The sequence below is a fragment of the Aedes aegypti genome, chromosome 1 (genome assembly GCF_002204515.2).
Source record: "Aedes aegypti strain LVP_AGWG chromosome 1, AaegL5.0 Primary Assembly, whole genome shotgun sequence".
Classification (NCBI taxonomy): Eukaryota; Metazoa; Arthropoda; class Insecta; order Diptera; family Culicidae; genus Aedes; species Aedes aegypti.
In genome coordinates this window covers 192,726,401-192,743,846 of record NC_035107.1, presented here as the reverse complement: position 1 = coordinate 192,743,846, position 17,446 = coordinate 192,726,401, and the positions used below count along the sequence as shown (strand labels likewise).

General features: G+C 39.5%; 1 protein-coding gene across 2 annotated transcripts in view; it reads right to left on the bottom strand.

The window, feature by feature from the left end:
* The window catches only part of LOC5577698 (proteoglycan Cow), a 578,074-nt gene that overhangs the window by 8,934 nt on the left and 551,694 nt on the right, over window positions 1-17,446 (bottom strand). For both annotated transcript variants that reach the window (XM_021855938.1, XM_021855948.1), the window contains exons 9-10: window positions 15,582-15,971; window positions 15,376-15,516 (exon numbers count right to left, since the gene is read on the bottom strand). In XM_021855938.1, the coding sequence (XP_021711630.1) occupies window positions 15,376-15,516; window positions 15,582-15,971 (531 nt within the window). The remainder of the gene's footprint in view (window positions 1-15,375; window positions 15,517-15,581; window positions 15,972-17,446) is intronic.

The window sequence follows — 17,446 nt, the reverse complement described above, 5'->3', positions numbered from 1 at the left end:
GGAAGTGTTTGAACAAGCATGTCGGTCTGTGAAGACTACAAGAGGGACCCCATGATGGATTTCCGATCTGACTAGACTCAGGAAACAATGTAGAAGGAGTTGGAACAGACGCCGTTCAGCTGGATCAGAGTCGTTCAAGTCGGTTGGAAAAACCTTTGTACAAATGTTTCCAGTTTGAATGAAGTCAGTCGGCTGAACAGAATCCTTTCAAAATCTAAGGATTTCCAAGTGAACGAAATTCCTTTCATAATGGTGACTTTACTTCTTCTGATGAAGAAGTTTTAGAATGTTTATACAGTACAGTATTTCCCCGAATGTGTGGATATAGCATCTACAGATGAACCAAATGTCTTCTCATGTAGTTACGAGTCTCTGGTTTCGGCTCGCAGTATCGTAACTACTAAATCGATTCAATGGGCACTTAATAGTTTTCCTCCTTTCAAATCTCCAGGAGCGGGTGGGATGTATCCTGTTCTGTTCCAAAAGGGATTAGAGTTAATCAAACATGTTTTGAAAAAAACTACTTGTAAGCAGTTTTGCTACCGGATATACCCAGATCCCGGCGTGATATTACTACCGAAAGGAGGACGTGCGTTGTATGAAGAAGCGAAGACTTTTAGACCAATCCGTCTGACTTCTTTTCTTCTGAAATGTCTGGAACGCATTACCGATCATCCGTGATGTTTATTTGGAAAACCTCTTTATGTGAATCAACATGCTTATCAATCTGGAAAGTCCACCGTGACTCTTTTACACAAAGTTGTATTCGATATCGAGAAAGCATTCGCTCAAAAGCAATCCTGCTTGGGTGTTTTCTTGAATATTGAGGGTACCTTGGGTAACGTGTCCTTCGATGCCATATTGGAAGCCGCGTGAAACCATGGGCTACCTACAATGATTACCAATTCGATTCATCAAATGCTCAGGAACCGACAACTCTTCTCGACATTGCGTCAAGCAGCGATTTGAAAATTGAGTGTTTGCGGATGCCCCAAGGGGGAGTCTTGTCACCACTTTTGTGGAATCTCATAGCAAATACGCTATTGAGGTAACTTAATAATTGCGGTTTTACAACATATGGATTTGCCGACGACTACCTAGCTTTGATAGTTGGTATGTTCATAAGCACCCTATTCGACCTGATGTGATGCAAAGTGCTCTTCAGGTAGTCGAGAGTTGGTGCCGCCAATATGGCCTTTCGGTTAACCCGAATAAAACATCTATTGTTCTTTTACGGAACGACGAAACCGCGATGGAATTCGACCTTTACGTCTTTTTGGCACTGAGATTAATGTGACTGACGGTCCAACGATTGTGTCGCTTGTCCCTACGGGGGAGAGCGATGCAATAGGGATCAGACATGTCCGGTTCGCGCTGTGCGAAGAAAAAGTGGTGTAATCCAGTCATAAATGTTTGGTCCATCGATTGTATTGCTTGCTCCAGCTGGAGCGAGCGTTGGGACCGGAAACACACTCGTTTGGCATGCAACGCCTAATCGAGTAATATCGGAAGTCCGGTTAGGCGTGATTATATCATGGACCACATCACCATTATCACCACATTTTCCCACTAACCCAATAGTCCTTTCCAAGACAACTGTGGAGATGCAGAGGTATATTCGGTCTTTGAACTCTCGATTCGTGCTCTTTGAGAATGGTTCGCTAATCCCAAGCCCCATTAATTAAATCTCTGTGCAACTTCGACTGTTCTGGTCAATCACGGAGTGCAACTACGAAGCGGTCATCTATGCTCGAGCTCGTGCTCATTATCCGTAAGGATTTTACTTACAAATTCTTCATGCATTTTTTTTTAAATGTTTGAAGCTTGAAACTTGATTAACCAGTTCATTCGCCTCAATTCAAATTGTATTCCTCTGGAGTGGCCAAATCAGTTGATAGTGAATTGATTCTCCGTTTCCGTTTGTCAATTTCCATCGAATTCATGAAGATTGAGACGTCGCGCGCACGGTATGTCTTCAAAGAGGCCCTGGCGGAACCTGGGTCAGGTGCTCTGGAGTGGTCAAATCTATTGATATTTAATTTATTCTTCCTTTATTGACATGTTCTTTCGAATTCAAAAAGATTAAGACGTCGCACGGTATGTTTTGGATATAAAACGGAAATGTCCCCAAAGAGGCCCCGTGGATCCTGTGCCAGGAGATCTGGAGTGGCCAAATCTGTTTGTACCGAGGTTTTTCTTCTTTAATTGACTTATTCTCCCGATTTCATGAAGATTGAGACGTCGCACGGTATGTTTTGGACAAAAAACGGAAATGTCCCCAAACTGGCTCTGGCGGAACCGGCTATGATGTTTCCGGCTACGTTATTCAAATTATGTTGAAATGATGACAATCGATCATTATCTCACGTTTTACATAAAAACTTCAGTTATGTTGCTGAAATAAATAAAAAAAAATAATCACATTTTCCTAATTTGGCACCCCCGTGAACCCAGTTCAACCCGAAATACCTCCGGCATGGTTCTGAATTCAGCATTGTCCATTTATGACAAATAACTGAAACCTTTTTAAAGTAAACTGAGGGTGGTTTCAAAAAAATCGAATAGAAATTGATGAAATGGCAGCTATTTATTTTAAAATGCCTTGTCGGAGGTCGGTAACGTAAAGGTTAATAGCACGGTATACACACCAAGGTAGGCTATTCCCACGTGTAAACAACGATTTTCAATCAAAACATGTGTCGTCATTGCTATCACCAAGCATGGGGCTAGAAGAATAGTAAAAGAGTGCAGGCTTTGCTTTCTCTTGTACTCGTTCGAGATTGCGATAGGAATGACGTCACTACCAAGTGTCATTTTTCGGAATATAATACCTTGTTTCTTTTTATCGTGGTTAATAGGGATGTGGAGAAGTGTGTCTACATGTGCTTACATGATAGTAGTATGCTGATACTTTTCCAGCTATCTCAGTGCGAATCCAACTGATTTTCATTACATCGAATTCGTAAGACGTATTAACAACAATCATCAGTGACGCGTACACATTTAAATGACGACCTACTTCGCCTTAATGCGCTTGTGTGCCATGCAATATTTCATATCGCAACTCTCAGATTATGTGCGACACGAGATGCAGATACTTACTAGTAGTTTACACAACAAGTTGCAGAATGATGAATTTTACAGCACGAGTCGTACAAAAAGCCTTACATTTATCCTACGAGGCTTGCCGAGTTGGATAATTACGACTAGTGCGGTAAAAATTGAGAATTTTTGTTTTGCAAAACCACTGGACGGTATCAGAAATCATATCGGGATCATGGGCGTAAATAGCCGTCAGATTTTAGGGGGGGGGGGCCGGCCCCTTCTCATTATAGATAAAAGTCGTAATAGATTGATCATTTTATATTGCTTATTTCGATAATATTTGTGTACTGATTATAGTGACGCATGTTCAAACAGCGGTAGATCAAAACCTAAAAATTGATTGATCAACTTTCCTTAATTCCAAATGTCATTTTAATGGAAAAATAGTAAACGTATTTAAAATCTATTTTTTCGTGTTGTATTTCCAAGGTGACGTATTCTACCCAATCTCAATTAAGGTTTAAGATCAATGTGAAATTCTACCCTCTTGAAGCCGAGAGGCTAAAAAACCAAGCCTTTAAGGTGGAGATGAATCGAAGCCAAAGTTCAAATTTTCAAGAGTACGGCTCTGGAGAACCATTCATTCGTTTGATCTGAAAACCTAATCGATTGGTCACCACCAGCTAGTGACCAATCGATTAAGTTTTCAGCTTAAACGGATGTTTGGTTTTCCAGATCCGTGCTCTTGAAAATTTGAACTTTGGCTTCGATTCATCTTCACCTTAAAGAATAAAGAACGCTTGCTCGTTTGAAAATATGGATTATTGTTTCTCAGCATTTCTGTAGCAAGCGATTCATTTCTCTAAATCTCGTATGATAAACGCTATTATATAAAAGAAATCGAAGAAAATTTTTCCTTATTTGTTTGAATGCAATGAAAGTATGACCCAAAAATTACAATTTTTACGTAAAAAATACAACAAATAGTCATAACTTTTCCAAATCTCAATCGATTCTTATGATATGTGAAATGAAAGTATCTTGAATAGCATTCGAATCACTTTGGAATTTCTAACCTTTGTTCTGAATTGAGCTAGAAATCTTAAAAAGAAACTCTTGTCCCACTCGAACCTTTGCCCCATCTCACGCTATTGTAAAATTTTAGGCTACTAAAAATCGAAACAGAGATCCGGTCGGTTTGAAAATATGAATGTACGACTGAGAATAAATATAAACTGAAAAATAGATAAGCTCATTCTTAAAAAACAATCGATTTTTTACAGGAGATTGACATAGATGTTAGTAAAGGTCGCCTAACAAACGGATATTGGAATCTGAGTCAAGAAAAATAAAGGATATTCTGTGATTTTACATTTCTACAATTCTAATGTTAGTGTAACTTATAGAAAATCGTTTTCAGTTAGTTTTTATAGATTTGTTCAAACTTGCAATAAAAAACATATAAAACAAACAGAGTTAAAATCACAAAGACAAAAAAATTGTAAAAAATAATGTTATGTCCATATAACCTAAGTAAGACGCAAAAAAAATGTTGCGTAATAAATATAAATGAAAAATAAAGTCTTATTATAAGCGCTTATTGAAGAATGATAAGATTGTCTTAAAAATTCTTCAGTATGAACAAGTTCTACAGATAAAAGTAGTAACATGGTCTTATTAACCTATCAATCTAAAAACTTCAGAAAATTGGTGTAAATATTACATTAAAAAATGTTGTGATATCTACGAATTTGTTCCAGGCTATCGAAATGATGGAGACACCATCTTCTATGGTGACAGAGGGCTCGATTGGCTTGTCAGATAGATCGGGCCCGGGACATCCTGTCTACGGAAAATCGCTGCAGTTTATATAGGGCATGTCCATTGCCTGCTTTGTTCGGTTAGATGTTGTTTTTTTTTTCGACATTAACATGCTTGTTTGAGAGTAGGGAACATGTTTGAGCAGAAATTGAAATTTTTGATTACACTCAAACAATTTTTTTACCTAAAATTTTACGAAAAACTTTTTTTTCAGACCCGTTTGCCTGTAATTCAAAATTTAATGCGATTACAAAAAGCTTTTTTAACATGAAATTGATTTTTTTTAATTCTTTATTAGTATCATTCCAAACATTGCCTTCATTTCTTATTTCTAGGTGTTCTGTGTTAGACAAAAGGGGGGTCTGTAGCCTTGAGGTTACGCTTCCGCTTCATAAGCGGAAGGTCATGGGTTCGATTATCAGCCCCTCCACAAAAAACCCGTCCAGCCACCAGAAGACGCCTCATGGAGCACATCCATCCTCCGTCAGTATCAGATGGTGACTGAGACAAACTGACCCTCTTCGCAGGCAGCTAGCCTCACTAATAGCAGAGCTCTCTCCTACCTGCTCGGTGTGAGAGTAAAAGAGTAGGAGAGAGTGAAACTAGATGTAAATAAAGATAAGTTGAAAATAGATCTGTATCGATAAAGCAGCTACAGATCAACTGAGTCCGGCACAGTAGTGGCAACGAGCACGGAGTGCCTAAAAAAAAAAAAAAAATCTCTCAAAAAAAAAAAAAATGTGTTAGACAACACTATCATCCTAATTTGGTATAACAAAATTAAAAAAAAATTTCCATGTGTTTTTTTTTGGTACTACTCTCACTACACTAGGTACCGTAAAATGGGGGGAAGTTGATCACTTTTGAGCGATTTTGCTCTGTAACTCCTAGTAGGATGCGTGTATTATCATCCAAATATTTTTAAAACCTGTACTGGTTGGATGTTTATCGAGTTATAAATTTTGACGAAATGTTCTCGTAATAACAAAACAATATTTAGAAATCAAAAATTGGAGGTTTTGATTCCGGGGTGAAGTTGATCAGTTATTGTGATAGGTTTCCTAAAGTAAACAAATATGCTATTCACTAAATTTGGGGTCACTGAATATGAATCAAGTCTCAAAAATCTTACAACTTGTTGATTTATCGGTCAGTTTTAGATTTGAATGTTAAGATTTACAGAATACACCACATTAAACGCCTAAAGGTATGCAATTTTCTTTGAAATTAGCGACTCGCTCACAAAATATACATTTTTTTCTCGTAAAATGACTTTTTATCTACAATGCAAATTCAAAACTGGATTCACAGAACATATCTGGAATGTATGAAACAGTTTATTTAAACGGTGTTTTCATATAGCCTTGGCAATAATCGATTGTTTGAAGAAGAACCTTTCAACAGTTCATCAAACATTTCCCTAAAAATCTCTTTTTCCGTGGTATAATTATCTTAAATGTCAAATCGAATTTAGGAATATCAAGAGCAGCTGTTAGGTTAGGCGACATCACAGAAATTGTGCTAATTGAAATCAAATTATAGCTCTATTGACAGTTTATACTGAAATATCGGAGCACAAGTAAAAGTCGACTGGTTTACAATACTGTGATCGAAAAAGAGACCGTTTATTTATCATGGCAACTATGATCTACAGAATTCAAAATCTTTATACAAAGCAAACATGTAACGTGTAATCGTCACCGACACTACATTCCCTCTTCTTCTTACATGTCTTGAACTGTAGCCAAACTATAGTCATTCAGGTAACCCGGTTGTCGATAACTTCGATGAGGTCTTTGTTGTGGCACTGTCTGTTTTGAATTCGTCGCCGTCCCTTGTTCATCCATATGCTGATCCACTCTGAATGGCGACGGAATTCCGGTTGGTTCTTGTCCAGTACCGGACTCTGATACATCCTCGGTTTGAGACGGTATTTCCTTATCTTCAATTTGGTGTTCTGTTGCAATCGGTTTGAGATGAGTAACATTTCGATGAAACGTCTTTCCGGTTTACTTAGATCGCAGCGTAGCATCTGATCCATTTCGTTGGACTACCACCAATTCCTCTGGATTAAAGTTACTGGATAGTTTGTTCTCTTTATTAACACGCTTGGCCACCACAGTATCTCCCACAGATATGGAGTTTGGCATAGCACGTCTACGCCGATCGATGTAGTCAGAACCTCTCATTTTCATCTCAAGATCTCTATCCTTTACTTCCTCGATCAATTTGTTATCAAATGATGGCATTGATGGTAGTTTGTCTCGTAGTACTCTTCCAAACATTAGAGCTGATGGAGCAACTCCGGTGGTTGAATGTGGAGTCGAATTGTACATCAAAAGATACATTCTCAAATCCCACTTCCAATCAGAATTTGGTGTTTCCTGACTGATCTGCAGACGTTTCTTTAAGGCTCTATTAGCTCTTTCCACTTCACCATTTGCTTGAGGCCAATAGGGAGAAGTTTTAACTAATTCGATTCCAAATTCTGATGCAAACTGATTTAATGTCTCGCTTATGAATTGTGGGCCGTTATCAGTTCTCATCGACTCAGGAATTCCATACCGACAAAAGGATTCGTGAAGAGCTTGTACCGTCAACTTAGCTGTAATTTCTCGCATAACTATCACTTCTACGAAGCGACTGAAGTAATCAACGAGCACCAACAAGTTATGTCCTGATGGTAGAGGTCCCATAAAATCAACGGCTATGTGAGTCCACGGTTTCTCGGGTATTTTCGTTCGAATCAGTGGTTCCGAAGGACAAAGGGAAGACACTAGAGTGCATTCTCTGCAACGTTTGACAAATTTTTCGACCTCTTTATCCATATTCGGCCACCACACTTTTTGTCTCAATCGCCTCTTCATAACTACGATTCCAGGATGTCCTTCATGAGCCAGGTGTAACACTTGATCATGTAACAATTGTGGAATAACAATCCTTTCTCCACGAAGCAGAACATCTTCCCATACACATAGTTCAGTGGCATATGGTTTAAATGGCGAAGCTATCTCTACCCATGGACTTCCTGCAAGTGCGCGAATTACTCCACAAATAATCTCATCTTCCCTGGATTGAGCTTTTATCTCTTCAAGTTTCAAAGCAACAGGTGTCGATGCATTCGTAAGAAATTGTACATACTGTTCATTTTCTGCATCAAACGGCTGAGAGTCTGCAAGTGAGAGTCTTGATAATGCATCTGCGAGATTAGAAGCACCTGGCTCGTAAACTATGTCGTAGTTATATGATTGGAGCCGCAATACCCATCTTTCCAAACGAGCACAAGGCTTCGACCGTGGACTAAACAAAAATAGTAACGGCTTACAATCGGTTACTAATTTAAACCGTATTCCTATAGCTCTATGAGTTCAGCCATGGAAGCAAGGGGCTTGGATAAAAGTGTTATCGAATGGGTTATGACCATGCTCAAGGGTCGCACAATTTCTGCTGATCTAGGAGGTGCGCAAATATCTATAAGATCTACGAAGGGATGTCCTCAAGGAGGAGTGTTATCGCCCTTACTGTGGTCTCTTGTAGTAGACGAACTCCTTAGAAATTTAATAGATCAAGGTTTTGAGGTAATTGGATATGCCGACGATGTGGCCATCTTAGTTCGTGGAAAGTTTGATAACACGATTTTCGATCGGTTGCAAACTGCGTTAAACATTACTCTCAAATGGTGTAGGAAAGAGGGGTTAAACGTAAACCCTTCAAAAACTACTATCGTGCCTTTTACCAGAAGGAAAAAGGTAAAGCTTATACAGCCTTCTTTGAATGGAGTTCAAATTCAATTTTCGGAAGAAGTTAAACACCTTGGTGTTACTTTGGATAAGAAATTGAACTGGAACTCTCATCTGAGCAAGGTCATAAGTAAGGGTACTAATGCCCTATGGGTCTGCAATAAAGCCCTAGGAAAAACTTGGGGACTGCGACCTAATATGGTAAACTGGATTTATTCAGCAATAGTCCGACCAAAAATTAGTTATGCTTCACTGGTATGGTGGCCCAAGACAAATGAGGTAACCGCTCAGAAGAAGCTGGCTAAGTTGCAGAGACTTGCTTGTATATCAATGACAGGGGCAATGAAAAGTACACCATCGGTTGCCTTGGATGCCCTTCTTAATATACTGCCTTTGCATCAATTCATCAAACTGCAAGCTGCAAAAAATGCCTTGCAGTTTATTCGTTATAATAAAATACTAGATGGTGATTTGATTGGTCACATGAAAATCATCAAGGAATTCAATTTGAATTCAGATAACAAAACAATAGAAGATTGGATGACAACGAAGACCAACTATGATGTTCCCTTTAAAGTGGTTAAACCAAGCCGCTATACTTGGGATTCTGGTGGGCCAAATTTACGTGCAGGTTCTATTGTGTTTTATACCGACGGGTCAAAGATGGGCGACAATACCGGAGCTGGAGTTTTCGGCCCTGGTATCAGCAAGGTAATCGCTATGGGGCGCAGTCCCACTGTGTTCCAAGCTGAAATACAAGCCATCATTGACTGTACAAATGTTTGTCTCAAAAGAAACTATAGGTTTGCAAAGATCTGTATTTTCTCAGACAGTCAAGCAGCTTTGAATGCTCTAAAGGCATTCACATGTAGATCAAAGTTAGTGTGGGAATGCATTCTTTCTTTGAAGCAATTGGCCAGTAGGAACGAAGTTACATTGTACTGGGTGCCCGGCCATTGTGGAATTGAGAGGAATGAAATCGCCGACAATCTAGCAAGACAGGGTGCAGCTTCGAGCTTTGTCGGCCCTGAACCGTTCTGTGGTATTCCTGAGTGCACTCTCAGGATGAAACTGAAAAATTGGGAAATGTCCATGGTAGAATCCAATTGGAACGCCACGGATACATCCAAGCAAGCGAAAAGATTAATAAAACCCAGTCTAGCTAAAGCCCGGGCTATATTGAATCTTAATAAAGGAAATCTTAGGGTAATAACTGGCCTGATGACCGGTCACTGCCCAAGTAGGTATCATCTTAAAAATATAGGAAAAATACAATCCTCTGAGTGTCGTTTTTGTCAAGCTGAAGACGAAACTGCTGAGCATTTACTCTGCAACTGCGGAGCATTGCTTAATCAAAGAACGTTAACATTTGGAAAAGGGTTATTAGAGCCCTTGGAAATTTGGCAAGGTAGTCCTAATAGGGTAATAGACTTTATAAGACGAGTTGTGCCCAGTTGGGACAGTGTGACACATCAACCAATGTCTATCACATCTCAATTGTGAAAGGATATTTGATGAGCACCAAATAAAATATGGGTCATACCACAATATTCCTAAATAATGGAAGCAGTGGTTAAAAGGCTCTACAGATGAGGAAAAAAAAAAAAAACCGTATTCCTTGAAGATACAAGTTAAACCGATCCACTGCCCATACTAATCCCAGGGCTTCCTTTTCGGTTTGGAAGTATTTACGCTCTAAATCTGTTAAGGATTTACTAGCGTAAGCAATTACTCTTTGTTCTCCTTGTGCATTTTCTTGCAAAAGTACAGCACCGAGACCCGTGGGACTTGCGTCAGTTATCAGAATGGTGTTGTCGTAGACGTTGAAGAACCCCAAGTGACTTATTTTGCAGATGGCGCTTTTTTATCGCCTCAAAGGCCAGTTTTTGTTTGTTTGTCCATTCAAATTTGTTCCCAGATCTCAGTAGAGCCCGCAGTGGATCTGTTTTGGTAGCCAAGTGAGGAATGAATCGACCCACATAAGTGACCAATCCGAGGAAACTTCTTAGCTCCGCTGCATTAGCAGGTTCACGACACTGTTGAAGAGCCAAAACTCGGCTTTTATTCGGCTTTATTCCCTCTGGCGAAAGCTCATGACCCAGAAACTCCAATTTGTCCACGCAGAACAGACATTTTTCCATATTCAAAAGAACCCCGTAATGTTCTAAACGGTTCATCAGCTCTTTCAATCGCAAGTCATGCTCTTGCTGTGAACGGCCAAAAACCAATATATCATCCAAGTATACCACTACTCCTTCTAAACCTGCCACAATGGTGTCCATTACTTTTTGGAAAAGTTCTGGAGCACAGCAAATTCCAAACATTAAACGTTTGTATCTGAGAATGATTATAAAATAAATAAGTCTTCATTATTGTATGTCTTTATTTTTTTTTTTATCATTTGATCATGTTAAGTGACTTTACCTGAACAATCCATACTTTGTGATAAACGTAGTGATTTCGCGAGATTTTTCGGACAGTTCCAGTTGATGATACGCCTCTTTAATATCTAACTTCGAAAACTTCACCGCATCGCCTAGACTTCCCAATAACTCCTCAATAAGCGGCAGGGGATGAGACTCTCGAAGAACCGCTTGGTTAGCGCGCCTCATATCGACGCAAAGTCTTATCTCTCCAGATGCTTTCATAATGGGCACCATTGGTGACACCCATGGTGATGGTCCATTGACCTTTTCGATAATGTCCTTATCCAATAGTGATTTCAACTTCTCATGTATTTTCCTTTCCAAAGCTATTGGAGCACGCCTATACCCTTGTTGAACAGGTTGAACCGAATCGTTGACTGGGATTTCCACAATCACGCCTCTGATTTTCGGGAACTCGACAGATGTATTTCGAATAGGGTCCTAAAGCACTGTCCCAAATTCAGTGCTAAACGCTTAAGTTTAGGCTAAAAACTTATGTCTACTCAATTTTTTAATGTTTTCCGTTGGTTTAAGTCCAAAAAACATTTTTTCGTGTTTCTTTAGATTTTGTCACACCGTTGGCTTAAACTCGAGTTTTGGGTATATTTTGTTTTCCGTGTCCCTTCCGAAATGTCAGATAGGAACAACCCCAGTGTTAAAACTAAAAGCCCTGTGGTGTTTTTGTCGACTAAGCGAACGTCAAACATGATCAAAAGTGTCAAGGTTCATTTATGGACTCAATTTTAAAATTAAGGTTTAAACATGATATGAGCCGTTATTTGAGCGGGAAAAATTGCTAAAGTAGTTGAAGTAACATGCTCTTTCGTGTTATTGAATAAAAACAAGATTTCATTTAAAATTTTAGGACCCAATTGAAGCAATGTCGAAGCCAACCTTCAAAACTTCCAGCTGTTTAGCGGTTTTATCGCCGAGTAGATTACGCTGTCCTTGTTCGACTATGTAGAATGTTGCCTGAACTTCTTTCAACCCAGCACGTATCATTGCTTGAAACATTCCTGACATTTTCATGGGCTTGCACGTAGCATATCCGATCAGATTACGATCAACCTTCTGACTGAATTCCAAAACCTCAATACCTGCATTACTCACTTTCTGCCACGTTTCTTCAGTGATGACGTTAGCATTGGCACCAGAATCTATTATCATCGGAATCTTAATACCGCCTACGATAAATTCGAATGTGTTCTTGCCCATCGCATAGAAAACCTCATCATTGATAACGTCACGTGGCTCTTCTTCAATCAACCGCAAACGTTTAGGTTTAAAACTATTGTAATTAGTATTGGATCGCTTTAAGCAACGGTTTGCATAATGTCCCAGCTCTCCACATTTTAGACATTTAGCTTTCTTTGCTCGACAAGCGGGATCGCCTTTAAAATGTCCTCGTTGTCCGCAAGCAAAACAAGTCTTCGCTCCCGAACGCGCATCCGTAATGGAATTTGGTTCATTTCTACCAAAAGCTCTATCCACCCTTCCAGAATCTCGATGAACCCTACCAGAGTACCGGTCAGAACGATTTTCTGAAGAATATGAATTCATGTTAACAGAGCGCTTGAATATCTTGTTCATACCTAGGCCAAGACAAAATAAATTTGAATTAAAAATGGGGGACCATCAACAACATTGACTACTCCATAGTATAACGCGTTTTCATACCTCCCGAAAATTCATTTTCCGTTGGACCACGATCCATGTTCTTCACCTGTTGTTGGACATCTGCCAAGGTGGTTCCAAGAGAAACGATTTCCTCCAATGACATATCTTTCGCCAAAATTTGTCTACGGAGTTCGGTAGACACGCATGCTTCTACAATCTGTTCGATGATTCTGTCATCGTTTTCACGACAATCATATCTGTCGAACTCGCATCGTTTGGCTTGAATACGCAAACGCAACACAAAATCCGCGAATCTCTCATCCTGCTTCTGTACTACTTGGCGAAATAAATGACGCTCATAATTTCTATTACGCATTGGCTCAAAATGTTCGTCAAGTCGCTGAATTGCCACATCATAATACGGCGGATCAGTAAGTACATGCGATACGTTATTCACTCCAGGAAGATGATCAAAAATCTCCTGAATTTCAGAACCAGCCAGATGTAACATTTGAGAACGTTTTTCCCACTGAGAAGTTATTCCACACGCGTCGAAGTATCTTTGCAGTTCTCGTTTCCATTTCTGCCACGCCGTGGGCAGCTGAGATCGATCAGCACCAAACACGAAGGGCCGCACGCGATGCATTGACGATTCCATCCTATTCAAACAGTTTAATATCGGTTGGTATGCAATCAGTAAATTATATAATGTATGCCGAAAAACGAATGGAAATCAGATAATATTTTTGATTCAGTGTAATGAAAAAGCTAATGTAGCAGTTTTGTTTTACATACTTTTATTCATTTCTATTTTTGAATCATTCACTTTTTTTTTTTACCGCTATGCTACCTTGAAATCTAGATGTCATTCCAACACACCATAACAGTAAATGTTTTCATTGAATAAATTCAAATTTCTTATAAGAATCATCAATCATTACAGGCCACTTACCTCCTTTTCCAACCAACAATGGTACTAAATTGTTCTCTAATTATTCAAAATAATCATAGTGAAGCACACGGTTGCTCTCCAGGCCAGAAATGCCGATTATGTTGTAGCACACAGTTGCTCTCCTGGCACATATCTGCCGACAATTTTTTTTTTCAGCACCCAGATGCTCTCCTGGCAATCATTTGCCGTTCTTTTCATAGCACACAGTTGCTCTCCTGGCACATAATTGCCGATCACTTCACAACACTCATCATACCATTAATTGAAATTCCTACATCTGATTCAAAATCGTTCACAAAATACAATCTATACGTTACGTTTTATTTAATTTCAACCATTTTCTTCTAGCACTAGAAATCAAGACTGACAAACCTGATTCCATTCTTATTTACTTTCGATTCATTCATGGACAAAACAAACAGCTGTCAGGTGTATTCTAATAGGAATGACATCTGATACCCCAGTGTTAGAAATGTGCGGACTTAAATTTTCTCCAACATGGCAGTGTTACCATAGAAACGAAAACGAGTGAAAATTTCATTCTTTTTTTTTCCAGCCAATTTTTTTTTTTTTCGGGAGTATTAATATTCCAGAGCACAAATTTCACTAATTTCCATCCATTTTTCTGCTGCAAGTTACTTCTTTTGGGCAACGCACAAATTTGATTCCTCTCACTTCCTTACATCGAGCATTTCTAGACTTACCTCCAACTACAATTCCGCAATCTTTCCACAAATTATTTCACAAAATTTTCACAAACCAACCGTTAGCTCAGGAAAAATTCTCGATTTATCTCTTCAAACGATAATTCACTGTATTATTTTCAACTCGTCGCCAACTGAAATATCGGAGCACAAGTAAAAGTCGACTGGTTTACAATACTGTGATCGAAAAAGAGACCGTTTATTTATCATGGCAACTATGATCTACAGAATTCAAAATCGTTATACAAAGCAAACATGTAACGTGTAATCGTCACCGACACTACATATACATGTGGGTATGTGAATGATCAACTTCTCCCCACTGATCAACTACACCCCGAATTACGGTACCCAAGTTTGACAGGTCGCAGTACACTTTTCACTGCATTCTAGATTTTGCTCTGTTACCGCATGTTCCATAAAATATTGGGCAACTGCAAGGGACACAATATTATTTTTTTTGTCTTTGGTGGCACACTTGCTCCAGATCCCTTACCATGCGTCTCCATTGTATCAATGGATAATACAAAAAGGCTTGCATGAGCTTGGACTCCAGTGTTGCTTTTGAACGCGTTCAGTTTGCGTTCCAGTTCAAACTTTTGAACGAGAGTTCAAGTAGGCTTGAACATTGATCAGTTCAAAAATTTGAACCCGAAAGAGCTGAAAAATGAACGCGAAAGGAAATTGTCTCGAAGGCAAATTTAAAACTCATTTCCATGCAGAAATAATTACAAAAGATATCAAGGAACATTTAAGGTTTCATACATTGTGCATGATATGAATTCAATCAAGTTTGAAGTTGTTTCTTTAAGTTTTGTGCTTCATTGTGCATTTTGAAGTGAAGTGAAGTGTTCGTGAGCAGCGTTCGAATCTTGCACGAGAGTTCAATGTTTGCTGCGTTCACGTGCAAAATTAGAACGCGTTCAGTTCACTTTTGGCACGCGTTCAGTTTAAAATGCATCACTGTTGGACTCTATTACCGTTTTGAAAACAACAAATCATAATTCATCATGTTGTATTCAAACAAACTTAAAATCTTCAAAAAATACAAACTTAAAACAATTACTCACCGCAGTTCGGTTTTCCGCGAGTACGTGTATTAGCGAACTCCACGCCGTGTTCATCTACACACCAGCAAACGCCTACTGCCTGGTGGCACTGAGTAGGCTTGTAGAATCCTTGACTGTCGCAATCCGGGGCGTATCCCGAACCTGCAATAAAATTCATGCCACATGATCTTAGATTCTCTTCGCCTTTCCGAAAGCGCCCAACTCACCATTCAAATCGGTACCAAGACGCCTTCGTACAGCAGCGCAAGGCCGGTCGGTCTTTTCGAAGCAACGGCACCACTCCCGTGGATCGATTGTATTGTCCTGATCCAGATCGCAGGTGTCGATGAACGGTTTGATGCAGCGTTCGTTCTGGTCATGTTCCAAATCGTACAGTTCCTGCGAGGACAATTCGCCATCGTTGTTCAGATCCAGATGGCCAAACATCCAGCGGGCTTCCAATTTGCACGCGGCCGGGAAATGGACCTTGTTCTTCTGCTGCTGGTGCTGGCGGCGTTTCTTGCTGTCGGCCATGATGACCGAGAACCAATCCAGTAGCCGGTTACCGATGGCGGTCAGCTGCTGCGGTTTGCACTCAATCGATTTCATCGGGTAGCCTGTGCGTGGTAGAAGTAGATAATTGTAGAAGGAGGTCAGTGGTGTGTGATATATGGGCCACCTAGTATCTTAGAAGTTGTGTGTGGAGGGAATTACCCATAAGGAAATATGCACTGAATTAACGAATTCAGAGGAGTGAATGTAAGTTGTATTTAAAAATTGAAAGTTAACAATATTTTTCTACCTTAATTCATCTATATTGTACTGAATTACAGTTTATAACTTCTTTAGCAATTATCACAATATGGGACGGGCAGCAGGCGTTTTATCTAAACGGCAATAAAGTCAAGCTTTACAAGAGCTTTAAAGCTAAAGCGACCTTATATGTCCCGCGAAACGCGGGATGCCCTGTCAGTTCTCGTTTCTAATCAAACATCGGATATGTATTCCACAACCGTTTTAGGCCTAATTCATATTCTAAATGCTTATTTCAGTCAAACAAATAGATTTGATGCTGTAATATCGTGTTGAAAATTGCGCTGTCCCGCGAAACGCGGGACGTCTGGTCACTTTATTTAAAGCCCAACAATTTTAGATTAGACATTAAGTCTATTAAGCTCATATATTACGTTTTAACATATGTAAATTCGTGGACATAATAGTGGAATATTTACATTTAAAAAGCACAGTTCTCCAGTCAATGAAACAAAATTTCAATCGATAATTAAGCATGTTACACTGCTATAAAGCCTTTGCAAGTAAATAAACAAATGTTTCTGCTGATTCTGCTAGCAGAAATATACAAACGGCAAACTTCGCTTATACAAGTTTTCAAAGTGCCGCATTTTGCAATCAAGCTGTTCGAACAGAATGCTAAGATCAAAAGTATGCCAGATATCATCAATCAGATGGACAATCCAAAGCTGTATAGTTTAAATGCAAATTACATGATGTTCTGTTCTTGACGGTGTAGGTACTGGTGGCGGCGGCGATTCGTCCCCGTAAAGAAGTGCAATCAATGTAATTCGCTTTGCTGTTTTACAATGTAAGGCTATTACATTCAATCCGAACAGAATCCACTCCGAGATGCATTCCAATTTCGTTTCATCTCATCCGCCCACTTTTCGCCTTTCAGCGAATAGAAAAGAACGATTTGTGTCCTTCATGCATCCCACTAAGCGGTGTTCGGTTATTCTAGATGGCCAAAACCCATTTTTAAAACACATAGGCGTTTGTGGAAGAATGTCTTATATAAGATAACACTGAATCAACAATTTCACGCCACAATACTCGGTTCGTGGCCGCATCTCTCCATCCTCGGTTCTGCCCCACTTTTCAAATGTTCGGCCGACAATGTGCATATCATCCGTGAAGCAAACAAATTGACTGGATCTCGTAAAAATCGTACCCCGGCTGTTAAGCCTGGTTCTCCGCATAACACCTTCTAGCGCAATATTGAACAACAGGCACGAAAGCCCATCACCTTGTCGTAGTCCCCGGCGGAATCCAAACGAACTGGAGTGTTCGCCTGAAA